The sequence below is a fragment of the Amyelois transitella genome, chromosome 25, assembly GCF_032362555.1.
Source record: "Amyelois transitella isolate CPQ chromosome 25, ilAmyTran1.1, whole genome shotgun sequence".
Classification (NCBI taxonomy): Eukaryota; Metazoa; Arthropoda; class Insecta; order Lepidoptera; family Pyralidae; genus Amyelois; species Amyelois transitella.
The window spans coordinates 4289516-4315928 of record NC_083528.1 but is presented as its reverse complement, the minus strand read 5'-3'; the positions used below and the strand labels follow the sequence as shown (position 1 = coordinate 4315928).

The following is a 26413-nucleotide window of genomic DNA, read 5'->3' as shown; positions in this document are numbered from 1 at the left end:
CCCGAGGACCAAGGATTTTTACAGACTATTAAAATTATGAAGGACAGGTAAGTACCTAAGTTATATGAAGCCTGAATAACATAAAAACATTGATCTATATTGTGAACTAGCGTCTGCGCCTGTTTATTCATGACAAAAAACAAAAACATAACATATGTATGGAAGTATGGATATAGATAAGGATGTATAATCTTGTATCATACAATTTACTTTTTGGCGTATGTCCCGGTATATACCTACTTTTAAAATGGAGCCGGGATTGGACCGATCCAGGAGTGGGTAAGTTGGGAAAAAAATCGACAGTCGATTCCACTCTGGTCTTCCACAACAAAGAATGACAACCCAGGTTTGAGCAGGGCTTTTAAACAAGCAAAAGTAGTCACTTACCATCAGGTGAGACGGAAGACAAATGCCTTATCCAATATTGAGTAAGAAAAAGTAAACATGAGGTGAGTGAACGCTATCCGATGCTCTGTGTGGGAAAGTATCGTAAGGAAACCTGCACATTCAACCGAATTAACCATGATCCAATTATGAATTCGGTTTCCCTGCAAAGATTGCGGAGGTCAATTGGGAGTTGCTTCATGTAAAAACCTGACTCACCCAATTTAGGATCATGGTAGCACCCTGCACCCTGAGCACCCTGGGATCATCCCCGAAAGGTGAGGATACTCATAACCAAAACAAGCGTTAGGAGGAAGAAGAAAGCACAAAGAGATTTAAGCTCAAATGTCACCCCAAAAGCATTTTCACATAAATAATATTTCTTCCTAAATCCAAATCTCACCTTCTCGTAAACAAATATCCAATGCTTTTATCGCGATTTGAACAAAAAATCTACGACGGATAAGAAGTAATCTCATTTGCCTACAAACAGACACATACATAAATCTAAACATTTATATATATATGTAACTTAGTGCTTTCAGAAGGCATGTCACATAACCAGATAATGTGTAAATGAGAAAAATGGCGGACTGCAAATGAAGACAAAAGACTGGGGTACAGTCGGCAGCGTAATTTAGTGCTACTAAGATAATGAAGTCATAACTTGCAAGTTTTTATCCTGATTAAATTTTCCAATACGCGAATGGTGTTTGAAACGGTTCTAGGAGAGTCGGTTTTGTTTATTTGCTGTTAATTTTAGCTTGAAGTTTCCATTTCTTTTTTTCTTTAAGATAAGTAGCTTTTTAGGATACTCAAACAATCTTATGTGGTTTGTCGAAAGTATCAAATATTAGGCTGGCAAAAATAAAAAAAACAAAACAAAAAATTTCGTCACAATTTACTTATTCGATTGTAATAGAATAAAATTCAAAATATTACTTGCATTTGGAAAAAAATAGTTTTTGCAAAAAGAATTAGAAAATAATCTACATATTTCGAAAGAATAGGAATTTAAATTAATTTTATTTCTTTTGAAATAATAAATAATAATAATTCACTCTGTCAACTGTACTCCATTCGCAAAGAACGTAAAAATAGCGGGAATGATATTTGACAACACGGCCGGATCCGCTTTTTGAAATAAGAACAGTTGTGTTGACAACGTTCTAGTTTTCATAGGCTTCTTATTTCAGTGTTAGCACAAAAGAGGCAAAATCCCGGTATCCACCGCCGTAAAAAGTAAACCTTTCAGAAGAAAAGAGCTTGGAATGTTTTACATTTTTAAACTGTTTAGAAACGAGACAAAAGAAAATAATGTTAGCCTAATTTGTTGCCTGAGAAGTCGAATTATTTAGAACGCGATTGTTTCTTTTAAGCTTGAGTTGATTGTAAAAGCCGATCAAAGTTTAATGTGGATTGCCTGACATTATTTCACGTTGTGAATTTGATTATTGTAAGGTAGGAAGTTCTAAGTATGTTATTCGGTTGTCATTTTGACGTGAAACAGGCTACGGGGCCAGGTGTATGTTTTTGACCAGAGTACGCAAAAAGAGGAAGGCAAAGAAAGAAGGGGAAGAAAGTCCTTCTCCGTACTCCATACTATATGTATGCAAAGTTTCATGAAAATTGGTTTAGTGGTTTTGCCGTGGAAGACGGACATACAAGAAAACTTAAAAAAATTTCACATTGGTATTAGTATGGATGGATAGAATTCTTTCTTAAATCTTTAAAAAGTTTTTTCGAAATCTTTTGACTGAAAGGAGTTCTAAATAAGTAACGCGACAGTTTGTATCAACTATTTATGTAACACCGTAATTACATACGTCTGTTGCTTGCTGAAAGCATTCAATTATTCAGCGGTCATCAACATATATTACCGTGCACCTGGATGACATTGTGATTCGCACTAATTTGGACATGAGACGAAAATTTTAATGTAAAAATTTTGTATTGATAAAATTTTACAAACAAGCTTTCGTCCCCATATGAAAAGTATGCCCTTTGTCTTTTAAATTGAAAATTCATTAAGATAAGTTATGTTCAGTGGCTTAACTGTTAAAAGTTAACAAACAAACATGCAAAATTACTTTCGTATTACTTTCGTCAGTTAAGGTGGAATATTATAATCTGCCAATGAATCTACTACTCCACATTTTAAGTCCTAATGTGATGTTGAAAAAAGGTTGAGTAAAAAATTAAATAAAAATACTTTGAAATATTTGTCAGCGCCGAAATAACAATAAAAAATAGCTGTTAAAACATTTTGCGCAATAAAATTTTAAAACCTTAAAATAGCACTAGCTAGATGTTTATTCAGACAAAGCGCTATAACGGCTGAAATAAACATAAACCGGGTGACCTAGTTCTAAACTGCTAATACACTTACGACCAAACCTCAAATTTCCATACCAATTCGTAGACGTCCGTAAGCAACCGCCCGCCGCGACGTCCAACCGCTAAATGACAAAGATCCCATCCGAGTTTCAATTTATCACTCAGAGATGGCGTTGAATGTATGAATGAATTGAAAGTTAGATTACACAATTTAAATTCCCGCTTCATGCAAAATAGGGGCGTAAAGATGAGGTCTGGAGGGGGTTGCGGAATACATTAGAGGGGGGAGGAGTAGGGGGTGAAATATTTACCTCGAGGGAGTTCGAAAGTGTGTGCAGCGGAGTGAAGCAAAATCTTAATGGATTATACTATGATTGGGCCTTCGGGTTACCTGGTATTTTGCGCGTTTTTTTCAATTCGTCGTCGATTGGTTTCTGTTATGGCGGATCGAGATTTTCCTCCGTCGATGGAGCAATTAGGTAGGATAACAGTTTAATTTTTTTTTCATCTGATACGGGCTAATCCAATTTAGCGAGAGCGGGCAACATCGATTTTTGAACAAAAAGGGTTTACGGATTTTCTCTTTTATCAAATTTCTTTCTTTTCTATTTGTTTGGTATTTTTTGGCTGATATAGTTAATCTTTTAGCTCTTAAAAAGATAAATATATGAAGTCTAAAAATACATTACTTTTCCATTTTTTTAGCGGCTTTGGGGTTTACAAATGTGGTTGCCCGCGACTCCGCCTCCGTAAATCGCAAAGTCTCACTCCTATACCACGTAACCTACATACAAAAGATCCAGGGGACTCATTTTTGTTGAACCTTGTCTGTCAGTCTGAGTGACTAACGAAAAAGTTTAATGTAGATGATTTGTGGTTAGTGAAAACTTTGGGCGTTTACTTAGCGTTTTGTACGCCCTTCAAATCCGGGCCGATCGAATCATAAAAAAAAAAAAAACAATAACAAATCTCGATCAAATTGAACCGCTAATGACTAAAATTAGCGATTCGCTTATAAAATCCAAAGAATCCAGTTAGACTTTCCTCACATTACATCTCATTTAGAGCATTTCGTAAGAACTTCACCACATTCTATTTTAGATGTGCATTACTAAACCGACAAAAGCAGGGCAGTATTAACACCTCCAGGAAAGCTGTAATCAACAGAAATTCGCACTGCACGAGAAAAACACATAAAGCCTTTCATAGAGGCTCTAATTCTCTTAATTTTTTAATGATCAGTATGTGAATCATGGAAAATAGAGCAGGCTACGTCCAAAAATATGCATCAAGTAAACCTTATCACTTATGTAATAGAGACCGGTTTAGCCGAAATAGATTGTTGTTAGGCGTTTCTGTTTTATGTTTATTATGACGCTTCATTTCAATTTGTTATTCCATTTTCGACATTATTACAATAGGAATAGTGTTCGCAGAAGAAATGTGTATAAAAGTGATAAAAACACCGATTTTATTGCCTTTTGTCGTGTAAGTTTTCATTATTTCCACGATAAAAGACAGATAAAGTTCTGTGGAACAAATTGTATGACTTTTTAAAGAAACAACTCGTAATGGGTTACATATTTTGATAAAGAAAATTATTATTTAAAGAGGCTTTACTTCCATAAACATGATTTAACTGACTAGAACAAATTGATTGTGTTTTGGCAATACGCAATACTGTAAATTTTTGTGCAATAAATATATAACAAACAAACAAGACATGTGGCATAAAAATCAAAAATCACTATTCGCAATTTTTTTGATTTATAAGTTGTTGTTAAAAAGTTACACTGTCGGCTTGTTAACAAAGATTCAAACTGTCAAAGCCATAATTTTCGCCTGCCAATATAACCAATTGTTTGTTTAGAACAGTTATTGTTTACCTGCTTTCTAGTCTTACAAACAAAGATTACGGAGAACTTCCTTTCGCAAGAGTGCGGCACCCTATTCAGAAGTAAAAGTAATGGTTACCCCTAATTTTGGAATATTGTATAGACTTTCTCACATTTAAGTCACACACAACAGACAAACTCAATTATAATAACAGTTGAAACTGTATAACGAGTTCCTGCCTTGCCTTGTTTCTTGTAAGTATTAAAAAGTTATTTTAAAGTTATGCAAGGAGGTCGCTTTATTATTTTTAATATTACTGGCAGTTATCAAAGGTTTTTTTCCTTGATAAATATAGAACTGGCAGGTAAGATTAAATTTACAACAAAATGTTTTTAAAATTGGAATCCAAGAACCATATGACATGAGCACTTGTGTGAAATATGATTTAATGCAAATCGTCCAAGATATTTAACTTTTGAAAAATAATCTTCATTTAATGTTCTTTTTTTCACTAAGTACCTACCCTACTACATTATGAGAGAAACGCAATTACCTAGTTGTTTTTCCTCGAAATCTTTCAATGGATATGCTAATGCTAATCGATTAGTCATTCGCAATGCAGAAAGAGAATCTAGGTTTTTTACCCACATGTCTCAACATTTGCGGTTTACTCATTTAGACCTTTTGTTAATCCGTGTTAATTTCCATTAGAATTTTTTCTATGAGTAATCTCTGTGTCATCTATTTGACAACCATATATACAGACTTCTCTTGGGGATTCATTTGTTTATAAAAAATAAGGTAAAATCTACACTTTTTCTCCCTGGGATTAGAAAAAGGTTTTGAAATCACAATCTTTTATTTTTTTGTCTTATCTACAATATAATACAAAGCAATGCACTTCAACGATTAACATTTTAAGCTTATGCCTTGAACTTTCATCCTAGAAGCTAAGCCAGATTTAACAATTCAAGATTTTTTGCTCATTTGGTTATAATCGTATTATTTTGCAAGTTTTTGTTGGAAATGTTGAAAAAAATATTCGTTATATTTATTTGAGCATTGCATGACCGAATCATACACGAATTTATTTAAGGTCTAAAATCAATTAAAAAGTAGAAATTTTCAAACTGTATGCATCAACATTATAGTCTTTTTCCTTTTCTTCAGCAGAATGTTTATTTAAACTTTATATTTTGATAATTAAAGCTTTGATGTTCGACTCTTTCTAAAGTTCTAAGTGATTTTTATATCTGTGGCAAGCAATTATAGGCTCAGCAGGCGCTAGCCGACACCCAAGTGCTGATCCGAGTGATGCATCCGGTCACCAAGACGCGGTATAATAGAGCATGATGTGCTTTTTTCTTTGAAAATTGCGCAAGCGTCTTATTATGGTAATTTTAGTGCCGGAGACTAGATTTGATCGCTGCATAATCGATTGGGAATATTGAGTTATGTTTTGTAGTTATTTATGGTTGTAGAGCTACTCGTGATTTATTATATTAGGTACATTTATTGTAATAATTAACGTAATTTGAAATCATACATTAGGTATTGCTTTTGAGTGTATCTTTGTCTCATCCTACAATCAAATTGGCAGAAGTTATTTTACTGAATTTTGCCGCGGAAGCTGATTCAGGCTGACAATATATGTGGCTACTGTGACTCATTCTGCTTTGAAGGCATTTTCTTTAGATGCCGAACGATCTTTACAATGTACTTCGTCAGAATCAAAGGGTCATGTTCATATTACAGCTTTCTAGGAAATGTATGCAGTCTAAACAGTTTACGATAAGATGTAACAGTAAACGTCTCACAAGGGAACAATATGTGTATTGAATACTGATATTGATGATGTTAAGATCAAATTAGCTGAATTCAATAGCAACAGTGTATATAATAGCATAAGTAACAATTCAGCTTTATTAAAACAGGAAGCTTTCAGTAATAAAGTTAAATCTAATCCTTATGAATGCCAAACTGGCATTTGTTTTGCTTGTTCCTTGTTTTATGATGGTCGATACAAATATATTTTTAATTAATTATAACGGAAAAATTACTTTATAGACTACCCAGTGTATGTGACATTTAAAGAATACAATTTGGGATCTCAATAAAAAAATATTTACACGAAAATTAAGTGTCATTATTTTTGTATTTCTGTTACAAACAAATTTTATTTTAAGATGACCTTTAAATAAGAAAGAAAAGTTCAAAATTGTTTTTAAGAAATACAAAGAATGTACCTATTACTTACCAAAAAAAGTTCAAGAGTGAAAACAAGACCTTTTTAAAGCCATGCTTTCTTAGTTATTATGTTTGTTGATTCTGTGTTTTGATATTAAAAGAGAAAATTTTCTAAATAGCTGCAGACAGACACTCGTTAAATGGATGTGTCAAATCAGTCTTTAAATGTAGAGGTTCAAAAACCAAAGTAGATGTAAAAATATAATGAAGACTTGTTTTGTAATAAACGTTATACACAAAGCTGGGGATGGGTAAAATTCAACAATTCTACTGGTATCTAAAAATCGGAAACTGGGAGAGTTATAGGCCGGATATGTATTTTTAGCTAATGTTATTCAAGATTGATTGATTGCTGTCACGGGCAAAGAAGTTTTTTAACTTTTATCGACCTCAACACGGCCCAAAAAACCATCAAGATGACATAGGTATGGTTTATTAGAACAAAAAAATAAAAAAACTCACCTGAACTCCTCGCCTCCGCCAACAGTCTCGTCTCCAAGACTGTCACCATTAATATAAACACTAAAGTTTTAAACCTAAAGCACCACCGTCCACTCCCAAACCTACTATTACACTTCACAGTAATATTATCACTAACAGTTGCAAAACTATTATTTTCTACTCCGTTATCACTATTATTGCTAACTTCACCCGTATCCTCATTTCTAGTTGTTATACCTCCTCTGTCTTCTAATAAAGGTTTGAGATCTTGCAAGCTCTTTCTTTTACTAGAAATTGTCTTTTCCAGTGGTTCAGTGTGGTGTTTCCACGTCATGTTGACAGTGGCGGTTGGTGCTATTGAATGGGTGTTTTGTTCTGGTCAAATCGCCGGATCATCTTGTGGCAGCATCTGTAAAGAAAGAAAGTGTATGTTAAAATTTATTTAATTCGTTTCCAAATTCACAATGATATCTCTTTTGATGTTTATCAAGATGTTTTATTTGTTACTAAAGTAGCAGTCCAATTCTTCAAGACAGTTTTAGGCAATCTTATCCTAATAAAATTGTAAACATAATATGGTATTATTAATTGCCTGAATGGCGTGAATCAGAATCACCAATCAATCAAATTATAAGTAAAAAAAATCGATAGATAGTCTAGAGTAAGGCACATCTCTTATAATAAAAAAGTACTTGAACTTTAAGTATTTACGAATATAAAACATATTAATTCGCATAACAAACGTTCATCAGAAAACGTTATTTTATACACGATATTTTCAACATCGACAATTTGAAATACGCACAATTTGGCAAACTAGCTGCAACCCTCACGTGTCTCTGATCGAACGACGCCGGCCCAGGATTCAAAATCCGAAAAAGACATCCAACACTATTGACATCCCGTTCTATCACGACACTACACTCACTTTTGAGGTTATAAAACCTCTCTATCATTATAATTCTGCGTTAATTTTTGCAATAAACAATATCACTCACATATTTTAATACAAAACTAACTGTTCACTACATAACGCGTAAATTATTTTTATTACGACGAGAAGACGCGTAGTTACAGCGCCAAGCCGGGCGAACACTGGGATGAAACATGTGGATCCCGACTACCTGCGTACGATTAGTGCCGGAGGGAGTGAGATGACGATATCTATCCGTCATTCGAACAATAGTTTTGAGCGTTGTGAGTTTGTGACGAAACGGCCATGTCATCTACATTTTTTACCATCTACCCCGAAGATCTACATTGAAGAGTCGAACAGACAAAATCTGACACACTTTACGGCCATTATTTAATTTGTAGGGCGACATTTCGTAATGTTTGCACGGGATATGGTTGCGAAATATCATTGTAGTTTTAACAGGTAATAAAAATACATTTGCGCACATCGCAGAGCAAGAATAATATCATTAATTGTAATGTCTGACAACAGTTGTATTGTTTACCTACATAATTAAATCTGGTTTCGCAAAACGATAGTTGAAAATTTTCATTAGTGTTTTAATTTACGGCGATTTTTGCATTAAAATAGGTATACAATGAAACAAAAGCAATATTATTAATTACAAAATAATATGTAGAGAGAATTCTTATGAGAAAAGTACAAGGTAAATCTCTGCTATGAGACATCTTTATTCGGGTATAATTACGTATTTCTAGTAGATTAATTTAATTTACTCATTTATGTCTCGAAAGATAATGATGAACAAAATATGTATTTTGGCGCAATCATGTGCATTCGTTAAGGATTACATGAATATACCATAATAAATTATTTTTGAATGAATTAAGCAAAATTTATTTAGAGTTCAAGACATGGATTTTAGGATATTAAGTGAAAGATACTATATTAAATAGAATCAGTTTAATTTCAAAATGATAATTTTATCATTTTGGGGATTTGGGAACTTGAATTCAAAGGCAACCACTTGCCCACTGCACCACTTATAAAGTAGAGGAACAAGTTAATCTCTTAAAACCAACCGCAGCATACATAGAAAAAAACAAATTAACAAAAAAAAAACGAGAATATTATGTCGCATGTCAGAGAGAATTTCGTGTAATTTAATAAATACCCGGGAACGAGTTCGCTCAAAGGACGTTTTTTAATTAAATCCGTATTTAAATGGAACTGTATTAACTGTAAACGATTTAAGCATAATACGTTAAATGTATTTAGTTTGAAGTAACGCATTCAATGAGTGAAATTGATAAAAAAAAAAGTTTACAGAATTTCAATTGAACAGAGTTAACAGCTGATGTGTCCTAAAACCGTTTTTAAATTGTCGACTGTTGTTATTGAAGTTTATTTTAAATATTACATCTACGTTTATATAAGAAGTAATTACAAAAATAAATAAAATTTATCTATTAAATTCATGAATTAGAAACGATAAAAAACTGCACTTAATAACTTACTTAGGTCTTTGTTAATTAGCCTGCCCGCCTTCTGGGGCCTTCTTCAACAACCTTTTCACATTAAATAGTTTATAGGGTCTAAAAATTATAATTCAATCATCAACTTCTTTGATGAATAAATAGATATCCTATCCTACATGTACTTAATTTAAGGATAAAGAAAAAAAGTTATTTATGAATTTGTAGGTACTAAACATTTTTTTTAGTGATTTGACAAACTAAGTAAGTAATATAATAAATAAGTATCATATTTATCTAATTTTAATTTTAAGAGCCGGCCGGCACTCCTATTGACAACTTCTATTCAAGATTAATTTCTTTATTTTTAACTTTTACTTAAACATCATTATTTTACATGTAAAATATTCCGCTGTGTTGCTAGTTAACACAACATTTATGGCATACTAGCCCTGGTAATAAAAAACTCGTATCGTTATCTCAGAAAGAATTCTGACCCATTGTTATGTTATTCGGTAGGCAGGAACCCAACCCGAACCCCACGGGGTGCAAACGGTCTATTTAACTTCTGCGCTATCGTAGATAAAAGCATTTTTTTATTGAGTCCTACGGCATTTCGAACGTAATTAGCGTTATTTTAACTTTTATTGTTTAAGTTTGAACTATAAAATTAGTAGAAGCAGTGAAACCACAGAAATGAATAAAAATGTCGGGAGATGTTGCATACCTTCTAAGAAATTAATTTATCAAACACGATAAGACTCAAAGATTAGGTTAGTATTCTTGCAAATAGAACATATTTTATTTAATTATTTGTGTTTACGCAAGTAAGCCAATTATCAAATCCCTTTCTGATCAAAATTGTCCTAAAAATCAATTACACTAAACTGTTAATAAATTCACTATTGCATTTATAGCATGTTAAAACAGAATAAATACAACTAAAAAGACATAAACTTCCCATAGTACTGCAGACGGAAAGAGGCAGGTTGAGAATTGACCGGTTTTCAACAATACCACTTTTTTACACTGCACATGTTTCATTTGACCATTGAAAGGCATTATTACGTCGTTCGTATTTTAAAAACTGACAGGAGAAATGTTTAGAATTTACAGCTTAATGTTTAAAATAATATTCAGTTCGAAATTCAAAACACATTTTATTTTAAAATAACAAGCAAATTCGGTTCTAAATTCAAAACGTTTAACTACTAGTATTAAAAACGTAATAACTTATTAGGGTAAATGCTCCAATGGTTGGCTGTAAACTGGCAGCATGGAAAAAAAATATTGCAAAACACTGACGGTGCCGACAATCTAATAAGCAATTCATCAAGAGATGTGACAGCGTGTGTTATCGTGTGCTGTAAGGCCTGAAGGAGGGGCAGGGGAGGGGAGGGTACATAGAAGACACCTGCGGCCCACTGACGTAGATAAAGGGTCTGAGGTGAACTCGGGAAGGATTAAGTCTGGTCTAGACCACTAATGAGGTTGTTGAACGTTACGACAGGTCTATCGATCAATATAAATGTATTTCGAAATGAATGGTTTTTATTGGCGGTTGAAAATGTATGTGTTTAAAAATTGCGGTTGAAATATTTTGTTTTGTGTTTTTATTTCTTTTTGTTTTTTGAGAATGAGTGTTTTTCATGTAGGTACTTTATTATAGTAGTGATTATAAGAGTGTATCGTAGGTATGTTTTATTTAGTCTGGTCGGTATATTTGAATTTTTTTAATGTACTTAGTTAGATTACTAAACATACAAATGTAATTACTAACGTATAGTCAAACTTGTATTGTGTTTTATTAAAAACTACAAAAGAGAAGGCCTTTTAGATAGAAACCTTTAGGTAGTACATTTAATTTTATTAATCTTGTTATTTTTATTATAAATATATAATATAAAAGATATGCGAGGTAGAAATTCATATAAATTTCGCACATAACATTACTTAGGAGCCGGTTTTGAAATTAAACCCGCCACTAGATAGCAATCTAAAAATCGCAAACTCCCGGCAACAACAAAATAAAAAGGTAACAGAAAGAAGATAATACTCCAAATTAATATAAAACCACATAATGTATGAAATTATGCTTAAACCCGGCTTGAGAATAAAGTTGTAAAAATGTAGAACGTAACGCTAACTTTTTCTAGTATAGTTTGTATTTTCTTCAGTCACCTGCTTCGACATCACAGAAAGGGTAGCTCAGCCAGAAATCCTACTGCGAGAAAAAGCTCATTTTTTATATTTAAATAATTGTGTGTTTTAAACTATAAAATGTTTATAGAATATTCAGGATTAAAATAATTCTGCAATGTTTTTATTTTACACAACAACTTTGTATTACAGCTTATTAGCATTCCATCCGCGCCACAAAAGAGGGTAAGTGCATATAAATTTTTAATTACATACATCGCGGTCCTGTTTTAAACATGTTACATAAATATATTTTTAATATCTTAAAAAATAGATAAATAACAGTTTTTTGTTTAGAGAAAAACTTATAAAATTTATAAAAAGTTTACAGTTTATTAAAATAACATTATACGTAATGATATATATTTACGATAAACGGTATCATCATACGCAAGCATGTAAATTGTGTAATTATTTAAAAAAATTTAGCTACGTATGTAAACAAAATTTTTTTTAAATTTTCCTTTCTACTTCCACGCTTGATCTCAGCTGGCTTCCAGCTAAGCTTTATTGTCTTAACTTTATTCAAATTAAATGAACGGCAATATCATTGATGACGATCATTATTAGTGTTAATCCCGACTAACAAACTCATTAGCTATCCCAAAAACAAGCTAGAATCGAGCCAGGACAGGGTAATTCCGGGATATAGATGCATCCCAGAAGATTAATGCCGCAGCTTTGAGCGTCGCGGCTATGCACCTGGGCCCGACTGGCCATTGTACGAAAAAGTTAGTTGGACGTGTCGTGGGGTGGAGCTCCTTATTAATGACCACTGCTGTTTGTTTGACGTCGACTTGTTGGTATTTTATCAATTCAAACATACATGAATATAATTGCCGTGTGGTTACCGGCACCAATACAAAAAAGAAGGAACGAATAAGGAAAGAAGAAGGACCACTCCATCTCTTTCCCATGGATGTCGTGAAAGGCGTCTAAGTGATAGGCTTACAAACTTGGGATTCTTGTTTTAGGTGATGGGCCGGCAGCTTGTCACTATTTGAATCTCAATTCTATCATTTAGCCAAATAGCTGAGATTGGCCTTTCAGTCTTTTCAAGACTGTTGACTCTGTCTACCCCACAAGGGATATAGACGTGACCATATGTATGTATAAATATAATCACATTTTAATACCTTACCGACCGACAAACAGAGCTACGACTACGACTGGAAGACTGATAATAAAATTGACATTAAAAAAGTGACAGACTTGCTAGCCCATAGCCTTGAGGAATCCCAAGTTATACTAACATTACTTCCGCCAATTGTGCTATACATTTGTATTTTGTGCAATGAAATTTAAATAAATAAATCAAAAACCTTTAATTGACTTTTAAAAACTGATCGGAAAGAGAAGATTCTTTCGTTTATTAGAGAACAGAAATATGATTGTTATCACCAACAGAAATATAAAGAAAATATAATTTTATTTCTGCGAGCGCTAGCAAGAAACAGAAGCGGCAATTTAAAGTAACAGGTGCTCGTGACGGATTGTTTGTTCCGTTGAGAATGGCTTATTTTAGGAATTTAAGCTGTTATGGCACTAATACTTAGCATTACTTCAAAAACAGCTGAACGTGGCCTTTCAGCCTTTTCAAGACTGTTGGCTCTGTCTACCCCGCAAAGGATATAGTCGTGATGAAATGTATGTGTGTACTTCAAGTTGAAATACAAAGCCACAATTAATAATTGTTGTATGAGTATAGGTACACTCCATCTGTTTCCCATGGATGTCATAATAGGCGACTAAGGAGTTGGCTTATAAACTTGGGCTGGCTAGCAATCTGTCATCAAGTCAAACAGCTGAACGTGGTCTATCAGTATTTTTAAGACTGTTTGCTTTGTCTACAATGAAATACAAAGACACCATTTTAATATTTGTCGTATGAGGAATGGGTAATAAGTCTGTCGCATTTTGTTTACATCATAATTTATTTATAATCTGTGACTTTGCCTTAATGCTGGCAAGGCATATATAAATACGGGATTTTACAGTTACATAAAATAATTAACATATAAAAAACAAGAAGAAATATTAATAAAAAAAGAACGTTTCACTTAACTCCACAATGACAAGAGCTATCTCACAAACACAAAGTTATGTCAAGTTATGGCACCGCATACGAGTCTAAGAAGTAAATAAATACATAAAGTAAACCATTGCTATGTGTTCTTGGACTCAGTATTCCCGACCGTTCCTGGAAGTCTTGAGTTCCACCTAACATAGCTAAGAAACTCTGTCTGACCTACTTTGGGACTAAAACAACTTCATTCAAATTAATCTCCTTGCATGCGAGGTACGTACCTACACCGCCACAATACTAACAAGAGAATTTTGTACGTACATTTCTCTTATATTTTTATTGTTGATTTTTTTTTATTTCTACTAATAACTAAGGAATCTTACGGGGTAGACAGAGTCCATTATCTCGACATATTCTGAAGCTTAGTTTAGCTGATTGGTTAAGGGATGTAAAAATATTGATAGTGACAGGTTGTTAGTCTGTTGTCTGAACGAAGAATCCAAAATTATTAAGTTTTAGCCTTGATTAAAATTTTCAATCTGCACGGGAAGAAAAGTGGCAATATGTTTGTTTTTTATGTTAATTCTCAATTTCAATCTATGATTGGGTATCTTTGAATGAAGACCAACTTTATTATATTTGATAGTGTTCCCACCAATAAATAAAAATAAAAATAATATGTGATCAATTGTCTCAATTAACAAAAGAAAAAAAGCTGAAAACACGACAAAATATCTAACAAGCAAAATGAGAACATTAACGCATACCAAAAGATAAATTTTACTTCCCGTAAAACTTATATACTCGTCATACGCCGCTTTATTTCAATCCTATCAAGATATAAAAGATGTCATGGAAGAAATCCTTATGATAAATACCCTATATTAATGCCGGTAAAGATGTAAGTACAACGTAAAAAGTAATATTCACGGACTATAAAGTAAGTACGGCGGACGATAACTCATGACAGGAGGGTCGCAGGATCTGGTCCCGGTGGGGAAATGAAACAATTTTCAGTTACGACCTTTCGTTCTGACCTCTTTTGTCCAAGAAGTTAGTCGTCGGATAAAAATATATTGGCCGAACGTGGGACACTAATATTTCTGATGAAATTATAATTTGTGACGCCGAAGGGTCGGTTATTGGGTGCTTTACCTTAGTGAAGAGGTAACGAGTAGTTTTTGATGGCGTCTAAAACGGTTATTTTTTATATTAGCCTCTACACGCGGCTTCGGCCTCGTAAATTTATGTATAAAAGACCAGCAGATTTTTCCGAGATGAAAGCTGGAATGTTCATTTCTGTATCCATAAATATGTGTTAGTGAAATTTTATTAACAATAAGTTTAAGCGTGAAGCGTGAACAACCAAACATACTTACATTATGACTTTTTTATTCTTTACGGGGTAGATAGCCATCGTAAAAAGACGTGGACAGACAGTGATGGAATTGGGTTACCTAATATAATTAAACAATTAAATTAAAAAAATAAATTCAATTCATACTATTTGTCTTTATCGCTTAATATAGATTGGCGATACTTATTCCTATTGCTCAGAACTAGTTGGAATACCTGGCGTTGCTTAAAAGGGAACGCTAGTTATGTGCAACCTAAATTTAGAAATGGCGAACCGGAATGGTCGGTGCATTCCTAGTGACCATTTGTGTTTTAAATCATAAGCGGATGCTATTCCTAGCACATTATCTATTTATTTATAACTTTATTGCACAAAAAAATGTACAAAAGGCGGACTTAATGCCGTTTGGCATTCTCTACCAGTCTACCAGCTGACCAAACAGAAAAACTTTAAGTAGGTGGTGAGATAATTCGTTTATATAAAAAAAAAGATCGTAAACTCCCTACTTAAGTTGTGGAGGTCAGATGGGAGTAGCTTCGTGTTAAAACCTGCCTTTCTCAATCCAGGGTCGTGGTCAAAGGCGCGCCGAAGCCTTCTTCCCAGTGAGTTGAAAATTCTTTATTTTCTTCGCATCTTACATTAAAGTAGTTTACAATCCCTACTAAGATTTTCATGAAATTTGGCACACCTTTAGATAGAGTTCACTCAGAGAAAGGCTAGGCTTCTTTTAATTGCGAAAAAGAAATAACCTGGACATAGATGCGGCAAAATCCTAGTGAGTAAAAATGATAGTAAGGTATAAAAATAAATATATACAGGACAAATTATACAGATTGAGTTAGTCTCGAAGAAAGTTCGAGACTAGTGTTACCAGATACTAACTCAACGATACTATGTTTTATAATAAATACTTACATAGTTAAACATCCAAGACCCACTCCAATCAGAAAAACGTTTCTTTTCTCATCATGCCCTGCCCGGGATTTGAACCCGGGACTCCCAGTGTCACAGACAATCATACTACCGCTGCGCCACAGAGGCCGTCAAAAGGAAAAGGTGCAATCAGGACTAGCGCCATTGGGAAGGTAAAATAGATATCTTGTCACTTGGACCAAACGTCAAGCAGTCCCGCCGTGTTAAAGGGTACAAGAAGGGGGAGAAGGGAGGTTTTTGCCGTAAATGGCTAATGTCAACAGCACACCATGACAACAAGAAAAAATAAAGAAAATAATAATTTATTACGACAATCACTATAGTAAGTAATACACAAAAAGTACTTAGCTTAATATGTGAATGCTATAACAGGTCCTGGCTCAATGTTGGTACTAGTTACTTTTTCAGCTTAAAAGGGAGCTTTAGGGCCGGTTTTTGTGAATGAGTTTATCTTCTTTAAGCATGTCATCATCGGTATGCTTTCTTTTTGTAAATAGAGGTAAATTAATGGCATTAAAAAAATAACAATCGTCTTATGGCCTATCAGTGGTGTAAGTTATAGTTTTAGACGTGATAGCCAGACAACAAATAAACATACGTGGAATTCGCTAACTGCAGCACGGGGCTTCGGGCTGTTCAGAATTTTCAGAAAAAAAAATTAGCTTTTGTGTCATATGTCATCAAAATCGGTTCAGCAGGTTCATTTAGTTAGGTTTTTTTTTGATACAAAGAAGTAGAAACCAAACATTTTAATTTTAATATTAGTATGGGTAGGATAATAGTATAAATAATGAATTACTTTTAGATACCTTATATTCTGCTGACTGTAATATAACCAAAGTACAGTTCCAAGTAACGCGTACTTGATAAAATCTAGATTCTAGACAACTGGTTGCATCTAGGCTATACAGCGGTATAGGAAGTAGGCTAAACAAGTGACAATCTAGTTTAGGATTATGTCAAACTGGGCCTTAAAGTTAGTGCAAACATCATCATAGATTACAATGATGGTAATATCATATTATATCTATACTACATACGTGTCTATTGATATTTACAATGAATTATAGTTTCTACAAAATTTGCCTCAATTGTGAAAAATCACGGTGTCAAAAATATGAAAAATTTAAGTGGACCTGTTGTCGATTATGGTGCATCCTATATGAAAAAGGTGTAATTAAAAATAAATAAATACGCATGTCCATTCAACCAATGAGAAACCAGCTTACACATAATAAACACGGGATCATTACCATACTCCTAGTCTTTTAAAATACTGCTAGTTATGTCTGTCTGTAAGATATTATATGTATGTAGTCTCCGCCTATCCCTTCGAGAAGAGGCGTGATTTTCTGTATGTCTATGTATGTGAACCCCCAAAGTCGATTCTAAAGAAGTGGCAGCCCTACCCAAAAGAGGCGTCAATTTAGTCGTGTCCAACACAATTTCGCCAATGCACTCCGGTACTTACCACCAAATCGCCTTCAACTATTGAGTGCTGTGAAATTTTCATACCATAAGTGCCCATTCGGCCTCTTGTTAAGGCAAAACATCGCTTTATGCTCTCAAAATGGGTGTATAGTGGCGATAAACTATAAAATGGAATTTATTGAAAGTGGCGTGATTGAAATATCTTTTTATTAAAGGTTGTTGCTAATAGTAAAGATATTTATCAAACTCGTATGAATAATGAACGAATATCATCACTTCCATGACATATTATAAAGTAAAGAGACCCTTTTTTATTGTTTCTGCCTGCATGTGTGCGCTAATATCGTAAAGTCGTGGACGGATTTTGTGCCTGTTTGAAATGTTTTCTGAGGAACGTTGACATCTTTAAATGCTACCCGTGCGAAGTCGGGAGAGTTTGCTAGTCCTATAATATCTTTAGTGAGAAGTCCGAGGTAGGCCTATGACCACGATTGGATTGGTTATGCCAGGTTTGAAGCAAAATCCACCTGAACTCTGCAATTAGAGGTCTCATCCTTCGATCATGGTTACACATCCAGTTGTTGATTTATTCCAGTCTGATACTACTAAGTTTTGATCCCAGTGGGATCACGATTATTTTATTTATTTTTTTATTCCCGTCGGATACCACTTGCATAATATACCAGTGGGATCAACTTTTTTTAATTTATTATATATTCCATTCTGATCCTACTAGTGGTTTAAACATATTTTTAGTACAGCCAGTAACATAATTTCTACTATCATAATGATACTAATTTAAAAAAAGTAATAATAGCCATACATGCAGCTTTTTTACCTGCGAACGTAGTAGGCGCGCTTGTCCATCCAATCAGAGACAAGTATAACTAATATTTCCAGGAATTGTTTCATACTTAGAGCTAGTTGACCTTGAGAAAGGGGTTATCTTTATTCTAATTGCCAGTCGTCATTTTGCTTTCCAATGTGAAATTATGTGCATCTCATTGTACGTGACGTGTTGAAGTGAATTACTAGACAGTAAGTACGCATCTTGTAATATTAAACGATTGCTATAGATTTATTAAATTCTATTTTCATTTACAAAGTTTTATTGTTATAGAACAGTTAAGGCATGGCAGAGAATAGTTATATTTCGTTTATAGAAAAGATTAACGTTTATTTCAACACATCAATTTTATTATCATCATTATCCTAGAACTTTATGTTTTTAATTGATGTATAATAATGAAAATGTTATTCGTTTTAGGAAATGTCAGAAGGTAATAGCAAGCCCTCTACCTCTAATAACTCTGGTGGTGAGTTCACAATTATACAGAGGAACGGTGGTGCAGTTTTGTTGCGGGCTGGTTACCAATATACTAAGAAAATAACATTCAAAAGTGGATGTATTACGTGGAGATGCGTGAATTGGCGCAAAAAGTGCCCGGCATATATAAATATAAAGGTATGAGCTACTTTATATCCACATAAAATAACGAACTGACTTGCTTTAATTTTTTGGCTCATTCATTGATTCATTTTGACGACCTGAGTAGCGTAGTGGTCACCATGGCGGGTTTGCTATGCACGGGTCCCGGGTTCGATCCCCGGCCGGGCAGAAAATGAAATGATGAATTTTACTATCTGTGATGGGTCTGGGTGTTACTATGTATAATGTGTATATGTCGCAGTCATCTGGTTGAATCTGCTTTTTGATTAAATGACTAGCTCCTTTATTGAATGACGATATTCAATTGAATCACTAGGCTAAACGTTGATAGAACAAGCGTCACTCAACGTCCAACTAGTTAGCTGATTGTAACATAGCTCTTTGAACAGGGCGGACGTAAAATCAGTCAGGTGATTCAAATTTAGTTCATTTTTTTCCCACTGCAGCGCTAGTAGTCACCAAAACAAATGTGGCGTCAAACAGCTTGCACAGAAAGCACTGTATTGAAATTCTTTTCGATTAAATTAGCGTTAAAGTGCCTTATTTGTGATATCATAAATAAGGTGTGCCATATTATCCTGCAACATATCATGTCCTCATTTTTGTTATGTAAAGTAAGGTTACCTTTTTAATTTTACGAAATTAGCGAACTTATGTTCACCCTAATCAAATATTACAAAGTCGTACAGATTCTATTTAACGAGATATTTTATAATTAACTTATTTTTATTTAAAGTAAGGTTAACTTTTAAGTTGCGAACTCATGGTCATCCTAACCAAACATTACAAAATGGGCTATATCCCATTCAACGACTTCGCTAAATGACGTTCAGTCAAGACGTTAAACGTTACACGACTTGACGAATTGTCCTTTAGTCATTCAATTGAATATCGTCATTCAATATAGGAGCTAGTCATTCAATCAAATAGTAGATTCAACCAGATGACTGCGACATATATACAACAAAAAAAACTATTATAAATAGTAGGAATATCCGTTAATCTAGCACGCATAACATAAGCATTTAGTTGCTTAGCTTGGGGCTAGATGGCGCTGTGTGGATTAGTCTAACAGTATTATTATTATTCATTAAAGTGTGTAATCTAACTTGAAGTTTTTTTTTTCATCAGGAAAACAACATTATAAAAGAAAAAAGTCACCAATGTAAGCCGGACGAAATAAAAAATGTAGTAGATCAAAAATTACATGAATGCCGAGAAAAGGTTCTATCTTCGAATTTTTCACCAATACCCAATATTTACAACAACTTTATGTCAGAATTCGAAAATGCAGGCTTGGATCTCTTAAAAAAGCTTCCGTCATTCGGAAACATAAAATCTTCTTTATATAATGCCAGAAATAAGAAAGCCGGAGTGACAAAAATACAATGCAATTTGCCTGAAGAAGTTATAGTTCCTTTGCAGTTCAAGGAATTTGTTCTTGCCGACTACTATAATGAATCTTCCGAAACTCGAATTATAGTTTTTGCTGATAGCGAAGTCCTGGAACAAATTAAACATATCAAGATTTATTTTAGTGACGGAACTTTTGAGTGCTGCCCAAAACCATTTGTACAACTTTATTCTATACACGGCGATCTCGGAAGCAATGAAGAGCACACAAGAATAGTGCCTTTAATGTACGTGTTGCTGAATAGAAAAACTGAAGAAATTTACACAACACTTTTTCAAGTATTAAAGGAACATATTCCAGATTGGGAACCGTTGATATATGTGACAGATTATGAACAAGCGGCTATGAATGCCATATCAAAAGTTTTCCCTTCAGTCGAAGTAAAAGGATGTTACTTTCATTTTTCACACAACGTGTGGAAGAAGGCTAAAGCGCTAAATTTAACTAAAGAAAAGAGACTCCGAAAACATGTAGCGCTCTCAGCTCTCCTGCCGCTGCTACCTCGAGAATTCATCTCAGACGGGTGGTGCTATTTAATGGAAGACAGTCCTGAATCTAATGAAATTCAACAATTCAACGATTATATGGTGACACAATGGCTGGAAGACGAAAATTTTGTCAACATTTGGTGTGTTCATAATCAACGTCACCGCACAACCAATGCTGTAGAATCTTGGCATAAAAAACTAAACAGTACTCTGCCAAAGAAACCCAATTTATTTCAACTCTTAAAAGTTTTAAAAGATGATGCCAGTCTTCAAAAGGTTAACATTAAAAAGCATAATTTTGAGCTGCCGAACCCGAAGCGAAGACTAACCAAAGTGATTGCTAACGACAACTGGTTTAAACACGTAACTAATGAACTTTTGTCAGGTAAAATCACAGTTGGTCACTGCCTGGAAAAGTTAAGATTATGATTTCTTTTTATTTTATTTCCTTATTTTGTAAATTTTTATATACAGATTATATGAATGACTTATCTATATTTTTAGTTAAGATAACAAGTTGATTTGAAGCTAGTCGTTGTAATTAATATTTGATAGTTTTAATTTAAATGTAAAGTGTTTTCTGTGATGATTTATTTTTCTATGATATCTGTGATAATTGTTGTAAATAAATGAATGTTGATTTTTAACGAATGACTTTTTTCCTGACTGTACATACCCCTTTTTTAACTTTGCAAGAATGTAGTAGGATCCGTTGGGACGTACAAACTGCAAGTGGGATCAGACGAGAAATTGTTAATAATACTCACGGTAGGAGGATCACAAATAGTGGTATCCGACTGGAATAAATCCAGTTGTTTATATGTGTAGGCTGTAGGTATTTTCATAATGTTTTCCCTCACCGTCGACAGCATCAATTAGCAATGGAACTAAAGACTATGTCATAACTAAGAAAACTATATAGTAGGATCGATGAACGATCGCGGTAGGATTTCAACTTGCGCATCACGCATTTCTGTTCGGGCAGCTTAACCGATCACACGCCACATAGATACATCTAATATTTATTTGTATTTTCGTTCATTTCCTTCAGTTGTCCGCCCACAAAACTATTTTATGGTTACTCTATTCCAGGTGTTAAACTACAAACATTACTCACTTCACAATCCGACTCTCCTTAGTTTTTACAACCCAGCTATGCTACATTTCATTCCCCAGTTTTACGGGCGAGACACGAGATAAATTTTAGTTTTTCTCATTACTGTATCTTTACAGAAACGCTTTTGTTTTGGAACTTTTGATGTGCTCGCTTTTATGTTGATATTCTGATATTTAAGTTTTAATAATATCATTATTATATCATTTTTAAATATATAAAAAAAAATTGATGGGCACTTTGAAAATCACAAGGTCTAAATACAAGGAAAAATTCAAGATTACTACGATAGTCTTTTAACGCTGGTCAGCTAGAAAAAAAAACATAATGTATTCTTGTTGTCTCTCATAGATCGTATTATAAGTCACCCAAGCTTATAAACTTGGGAATATTCGTTTCGACTCTGGTTTATAAAGATATCTTTGAATCACACTAAACGTGGCGTTTGTATTTAGAGACTATCTACCCCATACGGATAAAGACGTCTGCCAAAACTTGTAACAACACTTCCGTCAACATTGTACAACAATACGAACTAATCCCTACAAATTATAATCCAAAAGCTCCATCATAGTTTTAAAGCCATTAACACCTCGGCTTAATTAATTGCCTCCAACCGAGCGAAAAACGAAATGAATGCTAGACTCATTAGGTATACTAATGGGATTTGATGGCAAGCAGCAAAAACGAGAACAAAGGCCTTGGGGCTCACTTAAAGATGATTTATTACAGCGCCATCTACCGCCGCGAAAATCAAACATGAAACACCTGTGCGCATTGTTTTATCTTTTCTTTTGCAAACATACATTTTTATGTCTATATCCCTTGCGGGGTAGACAGAGCCGACGGTCTTGAAAAGACTTAAAGGCCACGTTCAGCTGTATGGCTTCATTGTCATGTCAATGGTTTTAAACTATTTGCACAGACCTCGCCACCAATAACGAAAAAGTGAACGATAAGCAGGTGTAACGCAGAGTGTGTCTCAGGCTGGTGAGCAGTCCTGGCTAAGAGTACCCGAAGCTTGCATGAAGGGAGTTATGAGTGTGAATGAAACGAAAGAAATAAGTATGCAGGGATCGATGCAAGTGGAAAAATGTAGTCCCCTATCCCTCTATCCCCTATCCCTTCGGACAGAGCCGTGATTCGTGTATGCATTGTATGTTGGTTGAAATAATTAAAAAGTCGACTAATTATACCATATCTGTGCTAATCACTAGCCAAATTACCATCAAATAACAATTTGTGAACTTTAAAACTTGAGCATTATTAGGTTTTAGCATGTTTACCGTTCATTTTTAAAGGTCAATACACACCGATGCGCTACACCGCTTCAAAATATTCCCGCTTAAAAAACGCCACAGATTTCATGTTAAAATCGTCATGGATTTAATAAGCATATTATTATTTCACATAATTAATTTACAAAATGTCTGCAATTGCAATATAGGTGTTAACGTATTTTGATGACTGTCTTACAGTCTCACTCAAGCATTGGTGAATGGTGATTTTAAAAAATTACTGTAAACCATCTGCCAATGACTGTTTTCTTGTTTACTAGTTCCAATAGTTTATTAGCCGTTTTTTAGAAAAACTTTCCTTCTAGAAAGTGGTCATGGTGATCCCCAGACAACTGGGACAAGACAGGGAAAGAAGAGATGGTGTGACATTATAATAGACGCACGCTTAATTTAACTGTACAACTAAAGTGACGCTGCGGCGCGACGCGTATGAATCAACCTTTTAAATTCATTGCCATTAATGCTGCGAGTGCGGTTAATTCAGTTTATTTTTGTTCAAGGCGAAGAAAATTATTATTTTTTTCCTAAAAAAAAATTGATTTTCGCGTTCTAAATTACCTTCCTACCTTCGAATTTTGTCTTGCACGTGATTGATTTTTGAGTCGTATGAAGAATGTTGATCGATTTTTGATACCCCTTGGGGACCGAAATTCGATTAGAGTTGTTTTGTTTTGTTTTATATCTTAAGTCATTGACATTATATGCTAGTCCAGATTATTGAGAATGTTATAGGAAATACAATTTCGCGGACTTTAAGCTTGCGTTATGTTCAAACATTTCTCTTGGAGGGGTAGACAGGGACTTCCATGATCCCTGCATTCTTCTTACGCTTCATCGTTATTCATCACTCCTTATCGTAGGTTTTTCTTAGCTCATCTATATTTTCATTATCTTTGTTCGCATAGCTGTGAAAATGTATCGAATTTCATATACTCTTTATTCTAGATCACTGATACAAATAGTTCAAAATAACAATTCACCTATTCTAAATAAAGCAGATATACATATACAACCACGGAGATATCGGATCTTTATGTAGATTGTAAGGCAACACCTGAAACGTGTTGCAAATTGACGAAAGCGCAGAAGAATACTCTTGGTCGTTCTGTAAGCTAAGGAAATTAATTTAATTTGTATATAAAGAATTTCCGTGGTTGTTATTTTCAATTGTCATACATATTTCGTTTTAGGTTCCAATTATAGATTGGGATTTAAAAAAAATGATTAAATTTTATACCTAATACAATACGGTTAGCTAGCTGCAATAACACACATTCCAATCAAATTTCTGGTTTGACTGTATTTATTTTTTTAACATTTTTTATTATTTATAATTTTATTCATTTAAAACTTTATTGGGCCTCAAAGGTACGAAAGGTTAACTTAATGCTAATAGCATTCTCTACAAGTCAACCGTTAGAAAATAGCAATCGGATAAAAACAAGCATGTGATATTTCTATGTTACTTAGGGAAAGCAATAAAATATTGAATTATACTCGTAATATATCATAATATGAACTCTGTGCACTGTGTTTCGAATATTAACTTAAATTGTGATCCTGGCTAGGTATATAAGGAAGGCCATTTCTATTCTCTCATTAAGTTATGCCAGTACAAAGCGCGCCGTTACCTCACTCTTGTGTGCAATAAATAAATGCATGCAATGCGAACGTTGCACATATATTACCAGCCGATAACGGGGCGTCCAGATGTATGCCGTTTCTTGAAAACTATTTATATCATAGTCATACATTGTACCAGGTAGTTAGAAGCTGAAAAAATCCTGAGCGTCGCAAAAGGTGATATGCAAGGATGCCGTGTGGTTCCCGGCACCAATATAGAAAAGAATAAGGCGGCTAAGGGATAGGCTTATAAACTTGGGATTATTTTAACCTGTCACTATTTGAATATCAATTTTGTCATGCAGTCTCTGCAAGACTGTTAACTCTGTCTACCAGCAAGGTCTATAGACATATAACAAAGTGTGTACAAAATTTATCTTGATACAGATTTCTTAATATTGTTTTCGGTTTTATTTTTTATTTTTATACTCTTTACGATTTTTGTGTAATGCTAATTGTATGCATGCATCCCGTTACATACTTTTAATTTAAATAACACAAAGTTCGTTAACACGCGTAGTTTTAAGTTATTATAATTCATATAATATTTACTTAATCGGCACTGTTTGGTCTATAATACTGTATACTGTTCTATAAGATATTTTATTTTGTACTTATGACTGTTTGTGCCAAAATAAATGAAAAAAAAAAAAAAAAAAAAAAAATATATAGTCACGTCTGAATGATTGAATAAAACATTTTAAATTCACGCTTGTTTTATCATTATTGATATAACAACATTGCAAACACCTACAGCCATATTTATCAATTGAATTCAAATATGCAAAATAAAAATACAACAGATAACTTTCAAATCTAGACTTATTTCTATGACTCTTAAGTTTACATTAGAAAAACAGATAAGCTAAAGTTCACATGAACAAAACCGCGGGCGAAAGCTTATAGTGGTGTTAGTGATACTGAAAAAAATTCACCATAGTCTGTTTAAACAGCTATAAATTCTTTGGAAATTGTGTTCATAAAAAAACAGTTCTGTATTTTCTATGATTTGTGAAGCAGCTTTCTACCATTGGGTAAACAAGTCCAATATGAAGTGTTCTGTTTGTGGACAAACATGTTTTTTTTTCAATATTGATAAGAAAAATGCAGACGTATATTGTTTATTGGCAAAGCTGTATCTAACTTTAATTTAGAACTAGAAATTTTAAAAATGAACTCAAAAAATGCAATTATCTCATCCAATAGAAGAAACAGAATCAGTAAAAACTTTTAACTAAGTTTATGTGAATGTATAAGAAATTTAATATTCATAAAACCGTTTTTAAATTAAATTAAATTATTACAATTACTATATATCTATTAATCATTACAATTTTAAAAGCAAATTTTAATTTTTTATCACAATTTTATGTTAGTTTTTATATGAAATCCTTCTTATATTGCCTATAAATGTGAAATGTAGTAAGTTGTTGTCACTCTTCCA

At 33.6% G+C, this 26413-nt stretch overlaps 2 protein-coding genes across 2 annotated transcripts in view; one reads left to right on the top strand and one right to left on the bottom strand.

The window, feature by feature from the left end:
• LOC106137148 (latrophilin Cirl) overlaps positions 1-26413 on the bottom strand; it is a 293035-nt gene that overhangs the window by 113124 nt on the left and 153498 nt on the right. The window contains exon 2 of the mRNA XM_060951514.1: positions 7267-7654. Coding sequence (XP_060807497.1) covers positions 7267-7579 — 313 coding nt within the window. The 5' untranslated portion in view covers positions 7580-7654. The remainder of the gene's footprint in view (positions 1-7266; positions 7655-26413) is intronic.
• On the top strand, positions 18184-21717 carry LOC132903396 (uncharacterized). Its single transcript, XM_060951677.1, has 2 exons — positions 18184-19047; positions 20164-21717. Exons 1-2 carry the CDS (start codon positions 18853-18855, stop codon positions 21361-21363), a joined length of 1395 nt encoding a protein of 464 aa, XP_060807660.1. The 5' UTR covers positions 18184-18852; the 3' UTR covers positions 21364-21717.